Here is a 9343-nt window from a genome sequence, read left to right on the forward strand (position 1 = left end):
CAACGTTACCAGTGCAAGGTTTGCTCGGAAGGTATTTGTAAGATCCATTTTGAAGGTTTTGTGTGTTGGTGAAAATCCCTCCATGTATATACTTGTACTTTGTTCCTATTGATCCCCTTAGTTGTACATTGTTGTATTTTGATTACATTTGAATTGTTAATACTTGTATTTTTTATTATAGTTTTTGTTTTTCTTACGTATTCACTAAGTTTGTGTTTCTTCCTGAACTGCATCTGTGTTGTTTTACTTGACATTTGCTCTTGGCGGTAGCCATATTGATTTGCTCCTCCTTTTGTGTGTGTTCTATCCAGTCAGGATAGAATAACGTTCATTTGTTTTGACTGGTAATTTTCCCTCATCTTCTATCAACTTATTTATTTATTGTAATTTAGATTTGATTGATTGAACAATTATTGGTTGAGTAGCCGGGTGGTAATATTTGTTTAGGTAACGATTTACATTTAAATTTATGATGAATTATAGAACCGCTATTTATCCGATTACTTGTTTTGATTTCGACGGGAAAGGGCGCGTGTCTAAAGTCCCCGGTCGGCTATTCTTCAACGTCCAAACCGTAGTTTGGATTTCACAGTATTTTTGTCACAGCGTAAAACTTTAAATCGTAGGGCACCAGGACTCCTAATTCTTTTTCGACTTGGGATACTACTAGAGAGGAGGTACCTAAGTTGTAACTGCAGTCTGCGACATGTCGCAGATGGACTACTTTACACTTTGAAGTGTTAAAGGTAAGTCCGTTATCGTCTGCCTAACTTTGAAGTCGAGTCAGATCCTCCTGAAGTGCCTGCCTATCGTCTTGGTTGCGTATCTCTCTTCAAAGTTTCACGTCGTCGGCAAAAGTAATAAGGCTGACGTTACCTGTTGGGTAAGATCATTTATGTGAACCAAGAAGAGAAGAGGTCCTCGTACTGAGTCCTGGGGGACCCTACTAGGACATTCCATAGCCTGAGATAAGGTGAAATTAGCCCTGACCTTAAAATGTTGATTTTCGAGTATGAAGTAAGCCAATCGATTAGAGGTGGTCTGATACCCAATCGTTTGAGTTTATTGATAAGACATGTATGGTTAACCTTATCAAAAACTTTTGAGAAATCTAGGTAGATGATATCAACCCTCCCCTTGTGATCGAGGATGCTTGTCCATCTGTCCACCGCAGTCAGCAGGCTGGTAATACAAAAATAACCCTTCGTGAAACCATGCCGTTGAGGTGAGAAGAAATTTAAGGACAGTAAATAGTCATATATACCATCGCATATCAAGGACTCCATGATTTTTGAGGGTATGGAGAGAAGAGCCACCGGTCGGTAACTTGGAGGTTCGCTGAGTCGACCTCCCTTGAAAATTGGTGTGATGTAAGTAAGCCTCCAATTGTCCGGTAGTGTGAGAACAGCACGCTAAGCGGCGTTGCCAAGATTGAGGCTGCTTCCCTCAGTATGACGGAATGGACCATATCCGGGCCAGAAGTGTCTAATCTTAAGTGTTGCAGTTTCCGGAACACCAAGTCAGCGCTCAAGCTCACTTCGGAAAGTTTTTTGGAGTTGTAGATGAAGCTTTCATCAGTATAGTTGATGTGGGTCAGTTGAAATGTCCGAGAGTATTGTTCAGCCAAAAGGCTAGCGGCGTCGCCGTCGTCGTTGGTCGGGCTGTTAAGACGTAGCAGTTAGGAAAATCCAAGTTTTCAGTAAGTTCGAATTTCAGAGCTGTCCTTAAATTTTTTCGTGTTTAATGTACTAATACATTAGGCTGAAATTCTCTTTGTTTGAGTGCATAGGTTTCGCATTCCTTAAAACATCCGTGTTGTTTAGTTTCTTGAGGTCACCGAAGGTCGAGTCGCCGACATAAATGCCCAGCGAGAGCTGTGGTTTTCGCGAAAGTGGTTAGTATTCCAGTTGTTTATTAGACTGAAGATTAAAAACACATTGTTGGCATAGAATTCTTTTGCGTGAATACAGTCATAACCAACCAAAATTACGTAGCATTTTAGTGACAGCGTCTCAAACAGAGCAATCTACCTAAATATTTTACTTTTATTCTAAACCAGACGTATAGGCTTGTGCAATTAATTTTTACTTCGTGTTACGTTCTCCAATTTTGTTACCCTTGGTTCATGTTTGTCTTTTTTAAAGAGTACTAATAGTTTGCCTGGAGCTCAGATACGTGATCACTCGTCGTGTATAGTTATTATAAAGGATCGTAGATATTGAGCAAATAGTCAACTGTTCATTCTTGCCTGTTGTTCACCTAAACTTAATGAATGTGAGGTGTCAAACGTTCTAGTCTTGTGACTACTGTATCGTTTTGCATGATAGACTGGTCAGGACTTCACCTTCAAGTTTAGCCTCTAAATCATTTAGAAACTGCAGCTGGTAGTTGATAATGATATATAAAGGCTGCTATAAGTAATATAGTATGTGAAAGGCTAATTGAAGCCTTTAGTGCATCTGTTTACATTGGTCATGATCATACTCAGTAATGATTCTTAGCACTAACTTCATACTCTAACTTCGAATTTTTACAGCTACTGAGACGAGACTGTGATTTATGTATAAACCAGTGAGATATAAGATATCGGGCCTTGGATTTTGGCGTGAAATTCATTCATCCATTGGCTAAATAGCGTTCTGGCATTTTAGCTGATGTCAGTTCGTGATAAGAGCCCTAAAACTAGTTCCTAACCCTAACCAACTGAAAACCATAATTCTAACTCCTCACATTGGTTCAGGACCCTCACTATGTCCTAGTTAGTAGGTGGAGATTAGGAATGTTTTTCTAGCGTCGTTAAACAGTCCATGATTTATAGTCTCACCAATGTTCCTTATATTTACAAAACCCAATCGGCATAAAAGCTTAAACTCAGTTACGTAATGGATTATTCAGTTCCATGTTAGTATTAAGTGATGTTATAACAGACAAACTTTGAGTTTGCAGAGAATGGTAAAGAATATTTGTTGAAATCATAATCACTTTGTCTTGGATACTTTATTCCGTCTTACCATTCGAATTCATTTTGTGTTCTTTCCTGGTGTCCATCATATTTCCATGATGCTTTTCACATAATTTTCATTTCAACTAGTCATCTATCTGGTTTTTTGCTTGAAGATTCAAAAGATAACCTGAAATACTCAAGATCAGATTTGAATGGGCAATCAGAAATAAATGAAAATCAACTGTTCCGAAAAAATTCAATCGAAAATTTACTCGATATGCCAATCCTTAGAAAGGAGCTGACCGAAATATTGTCATTCTCTGCTCTTGTCCCTTCACTTAAACCGTCATGTGTATATAGACAACTGGATGACCAAGTTTCACCAGAATCCAACGTTCCAATGTTAGTCAAGCGCTACTTTGATGAATTTGGATTTCGAATAGATGATCTTGGTAATATTTTGTGTAAATCATCCCCGTACACTTTAATTAACCCGTTTTATATAGCCCATCAATAAGGATAATATCGGTAATGTTGAGTACATATAAATCTAAAACAAACACCAAAAGGGGTCCTCATCGATAAAGCCGAGCGAATGAAAAGCACCTTGCACTTCGTTTTATAGGGATTCAGGTATTAAATACAACTGTAAATGACAGAAAATGTGAAGACATTAAACTAAATTAGGATTAATTAATTGTAGCCAGTTACTGTGTATAAAATAAACTAGTTTACGTATGTTTTGAAATAAATTGTTTGATTAGATTTCGAAACCGTACAATTATATATAAATTCATTTGACTGTGTTTCGGATTATATTTATGTACCATCGCAATTAAACTAGAATACCTGAAAAGTGACAAGAGTGCGGGCCTTTTGATACTGGATGGCTGTACCTCTAAAAGGTAATAATAATGACAAGATTTGGGATACAGTAATGGAAAGAATAGGTCACTCTGTTATACGAAATATAACGACTGCCAAACGGCTAACGAAACGATTATGTTACAGATAAAGCTAAGATAGATGCGAAAAAGTAAATGGAAGAATAAAAATTTGAGCAGTTTTATAAACCGAAACGACACGTCATGTCTTAGCTACATTGTCAGTCTAACTTCCAGCCGTGATTCTAAGAAAACAGATTATTCGGCCCAACCGACACGACCATCAAACGCCCTTACGCAATCCATGTATGCTAAATTCACCAAGCGTGGTGTCTAAATACAGGACGGAGAAGTTGATTTCTCTCTACATGATAGTGCACTGAATGGAAAGCGAATTTCGGTTCTTTATTGGAACTCAAAATCTGAAATTTAGCAGTTTTTTTTATTGGTATTCTAATAGAACATCTAAGGATTTTCCCTTTCATTTACTCAAATATATAACGTTCATACTATGAAATTATGTGTAATTATTCCCTTGGTTTACATTTTAATAAACGATAAGGGTTAGAATTCCTATATCCACACCCTAAGCGAATAGGTCTTAACTTTGAATCCATCAACTATCATGACTAAATAGAAACGTGCAGCTTTATCGGCATTTCAACCACTATATCCTAATGCAGCACAATAAGCTTTCTTGCTCCATCCGAGCTAGTATGTAGAGTGAAGACTACAGCTATCAGCAAACCCTCAGCAACGTTATACGGTATGAAAATTGTACGTCGCAGATCAGTTAGTTGGCAGGATTAGCTTTAATCGGGTCGATACTGTAATTGCCTTTGCCAGTGTAACTGCGTCACCATTGAACGCAAAGTATGAAGCGATCAAAGTATCAACAAGTTATTTTGGAGAACGCTGAAGTGAGAGATCAACAAGAGACAGAGGCTGTTTCGATTCACTCTTCCTAAATGTACCGTTTTTGGGAAGATGTTTCTAAAACGAACAACTCAATAGAAAGGTCATATAGAGACTCTAGCCAACTAATTGGCGCCACTTATCCAAACATTTATTGATGCCCTCAAACAGGAATAGAGTCCAAATGAATTAAAAATTGAACAGTCTGTTTCAGGTATCCGCTAAATAGCATGTAAAAACTAAGTGCAAGGCAGTAGCAGCATGTATCTGGCTGGTTGTAGGTGATTCGTAAGTTGTTCGATACTAAACTTCTCATACAAAATATTACACAATTTGAGTTTGCATATTTAGACATATTAACCTGTTATAAAAATTAATCATTTTATCTGATCGCTCGTTTGCAACTAGTGCTTATTGGTATGCTGATTTGATAAGAAGATACCGTCCTATATCAACAAGGTGTTATTTTTAATTAGTACATATTTACAGTAGAATTATGCATGTAGTGTTGAAATATTGAAAAGATTGATTAAATTTCATTTTTATATATTGTCCGTTGTACTTAGATTGCTTAACTCTTTATGATTATCTGTCAAAAATGACTTCAATTATAGGACCTTATTCAGCCATATCATCTGTTCACTTTCTATATTTAACGCGGAGGAGTTCATATTCATGCCTAGTAGTTTTGAGATCATGACATATCCATACCTAAACTTTTAAAAAGTTATGTGTTAATTACTTCTACTTTAACTTATTTGTCAGGCTTGTATATTGTGACGATCTAATCGAGATATATTGACTGGGACTCTCGTTCTTTTATGTCATATCATGCTAGGCAGGTCGGTCGGCGAGTGATAAGACCAAACGTCTCAAACTTAAGGTCAAGGATTGAAGTCATACAGTCAACTGCACAGGGGTTTGACAGTAGTACGATGTCTCCATCATACAACTAACTGCTTTCTCGTAAATAAAGGAAGGGGTTAGAAAAATACGTCTTCGAAAATGGCACATCCAACTCTTCCCCATTGATTTTCGTCACTGACGGTAGGATCTGAAAATTACGGAGTTAATGTATCAAAACTGTAGTCGTCAATATAATCTTTGATCTAGTTTTTTTTCGATACTTCAAGAGACAACCCTTCCAGGGTATTAGCATTTTGAAAATGACAACTACCTTCATACAATTAACGCCACACGAGATCACCTTACATTTAAAACCTATTTACCCCATGAAATTTCTGTTTTTCACTCCTAACCCTCATTTTCAGTTTTCGGTTCCTTCCATACGCACTAATGACTCAAGTTCGCTAAGTTCTATCCCAGGTTTACTAAAACCGCATTTCGAACTACATGTGAAGCTTACTGTGTTCAGACCCTATGTGGAATCGGGCGATACATCCAGGATCGCAGCGTGATCATTTACTTGGTCTCACCTACCCAATGTAAGGAGCTAATGCGACTTACCATTTCTGAAACTAAAGACTCGATAGAAACTTTTTGTAGCCTTGTTGGCGACTATGTAGAATATTCAAGAGGCAGTCAACAACAAGAAGAAATGAAAAAGTCGGGATCGTGAGGTCTTGTCTGATACCGGTCATCACTTGAAATGCATTTTGATTCGCTTTGTAGTGAAGTTTCCCGTAAGAGATCTATGTGTTATTGACGATCTTCCCAGGTATTCCCAAGTGTCGAAGAAGATTTAACAAGGCTTCTTTATCCACGTTGTCAAATGCTTTCTCAGTCTTGGAAGTTGATATATAATGGTAAGTTTCATTCAATTGATTGTTCAACAATGATCCGTAGCTTCTCAATTCGGTCGGCACATTCACAAGCCAACTTGTTGACCTCTAAATTGAACGTCCACTGAATTCTTCATTTGTTTCAACAATACTCTGTTGCAGACTTTATCTGGTACTAACAGTAGTGTGATTCCTCTGTAGTTTTCACACCTAATAAGACATCTTTTCCTTGATATGTTGATAAGGTGTCCCTCTTTCCTATCTCCATGTATTTATTCTTCCTTTCAAATCTTTTTTAAGAGAAAGTGAAATATCTTTGTAGTTACCTCTGTATCGGACCTCAGTGCTTCGGCTGGTATGAGTTTCTAGTCCTGCTGCTTTCCCACTCTTGATTTATATGATGGCTTTGCTAATTTATTCCATTGTTCGTGACCCAACACCTGTCATGAGGTTTATGTGTGTTTTTCAATGTTCGGTGAACTCAGCAATGTCTTCAAACAGCTCCCATTATTAGTGAGTGCGTAGCATTGAATGACATTTGTGGTAAATTTTGTTTGTTTGTTTCGAAGGATGAGTTGCTTGCTGATGCTGGTTGGGTGGGTTTCTCATTCTATTAGTGGATTATAGGGTTCTGTGGAGAGGATTAGTGGTATTGCTTTTGTGTGGAGCATTTACTTATTTATTTAAACATAAATATTGGTACAAGGAAGTGCCAAACAGATATGCGCCACATAAGCCATTCGATTTGTGTGAGGGCTGGAATACTGCCAGGGTACCCAAACAAAAACAACTGATTTTCTTAAGGGGCCACACGCCGAGCCCTTAAGCCAAAGGTCTAATCCACGAGGTAGTGGAGCAACGTAAGGAGATGTCGTCCCATTTTAGCCGGTAACCAACAATCGGTTCATACGCTATTTGTTTCCTTAGGATCCTGGAGGCCACGTACACCATTGGTTTGGAATCAGGGTTCTCAACTCCTTAGGTGGATCCTCTGTATCCATCAACCCTGTTAAAACCCCGGATATTCACTTTTTGTCCTCTCAATTTCGTAAACAACACCCCCATCGCGAGAAGGCAGTAAGTAGGACTTCCCTGACAGTGGGTGTATGCATATAGCAACTTGAAAGCACTTCGAGAAGGTGAGCTGACTCTCCCCACTCTCGGCCCTGCTAGGGAATTCGGGGGCATCTTTTCCTTGATAATGAGAAAACAACAATTTATCTTGTGGTTAGTCTTCTCTTTTCAGATTGCGTCTAACGAGTTTCACTTGTCACAATTGATTGATCACTGGGTGGTGATCAATCAATTGTGATTACATCTCAGTCCTACAGGAGGTTAGTCACGGCTCGGATAGCTCAGTGGTAACGTCTCTGACTGTGAAGCTGGGTGACACGAGATCGAATCCGCCAGGGAGCACCAGTTCCCTCAAGATTACAGGTACACCTTGCTGACGAGTGCCAAGTAACACGAAACCCGGGTCCAGGGTTTCTTGTTGACTACCTCCAACCACCATCTAATCTCGAGTTTCACTTGTCCTAAGCATGATCTGATCAGCTTATATTTTCTCATTTCTATAGCCATTCGAATGACACTGCCGATCTGCCACATTGCTCATACACTCCATATTGCTATCCATATTGTTGTGGTTGTTTATGGGAAGGTCATCTGCCTCATGGTTTTTGTAGAATCTTCACTTTGATGATGGAATATAATGACCGTTACCGTAGACATCCATCTCCGGCCGTAAGGTCCCAACAAGTACGGAGCTAACACGGAAACTATTCACAAAAAAGTCGTGTGTGACCGACTCCAAGCAGTTGTCCCTTGGGCATTGCGGTCACGCTCTCAGGTCACTAAAACCACCTTACAGCACTCAAGATCACTGAGTACGGAGTTTAATTAGTTTAAATGTTTGTCTCTGGTTAGAGATTTGGTAGCTGTGTTTCGTTGCATTGGGTGAGGTTGTTAATCATATTCTAAGCCTTCTTATTTTACTGTCTTGGTACCAGCAATTGTCCTAGAGTGACTCGAGCTCTCGTTAAATCAAGTTTGTGGCCATAAATGATGTTTTTTGGGGCAATGATATACGGCGAACTAAATGTTTTGTAGCCATCATCCTCGTATATTACCAACCTAGTGACCAATACTACCATTTGTAGTGTAGTTATTTTATATGGTATACGTAAAGGGAATCACAAATTTCCTTCGAAATTATAGTTGAACTAAGGAATAATGTAAGTAATATGTACATGCTTATTACCATAAAAATAAATACAACAATTTCGCATATACAATCAGTCAAATGCTACTTATTTTAATTCCCCTCACTCTGATGGAATATTTTTTCATTCAGTGGTTTCCTAATACTTTGTTAGTGTGCATTTCGCTTGTTTATCTATTCCTGACAGTCATCATTATTTTTACGTAATTGGTAGAGAAAATTGACTTTCCATGCCTTGTCCCTCTCTAAAGTTATTATCAATTCCTGACCTAATAAACGAAAATGAAATATGTACAAAGTAGAGACTATAACAAGTTGTGACCAAACTCATGTTTTAAATAACTTGTCATATAACTAGTGCATAATTAGAAAAATCGTCCAGTGTTACTTGTATCGAGATTTTTTATTATTGCTTTTGCTGGTTTGTGTTATCATTTTATGTAGGTCTTTTTCGCTTAGTTGTTATTCAATATAATTTTTAATAGTTAAACTTTGTTTTATCTTATTTTCCATAAGGGAACTTATCATTACCTTAGTAAGTGAAAAAAGGTTTAATATTTAAGAGTGAATTAGGCAAAATTAATTCATACTTTTGAGTAAGTTGTATGTATTCATCCTTGATACAAATACACAAAAC

General features: G+C 37.9%; 1 protein-coding gene across 2 annotated transcripts in view; it reads left to right on the plus strand.

Moving 5' to 3' along the window:
* The first annotated feature begins 328 nt into the window (after window positions 1-328).
* The window catches only part of SGSM3_1 (Small G protein signaling modulator 3), a 43701-nt gene continuing 34686 nt past the window's right edge, over window positions 329-9343 (plus strand). Inside the window, exons 1-4 of one of the 2 annotated variants that reach the window (XM_051211214.1) lie at window positions 329-591; window positions 627-746; window positions 779-1894; window positions 3118-3396. In XM_051211214.1, the coding sequence (XP_051071252.1) occupies window positions 1861-1894; window positions 3118-3396 (313 nt within the window). In that variant the 5' untranslated portion in view covers window positions 329-591; window positions 627-746; window positions 779-1860. Of the gene's footprint in view, window positions 1895-3117; window positions 3397-9343 lie in introns of both variants that reach the window. The other variant, XM_051211213.1, reaches the window with a different exon arrangement.

This window comes from Schistosoma haematobium, chromosome ZW, assembly GCF_000699445.3.
Source record: "Schistosoma haematobium chromosome ZW, whole genome shotgun sequence".
Classification (NCBI taxonomy): Eukaryota; Metazoa; Platyhelminthes; class Trematoda; order Strigeidida; family Schistosomatidae; genus Schistosoma; species Schistosoma haematobium.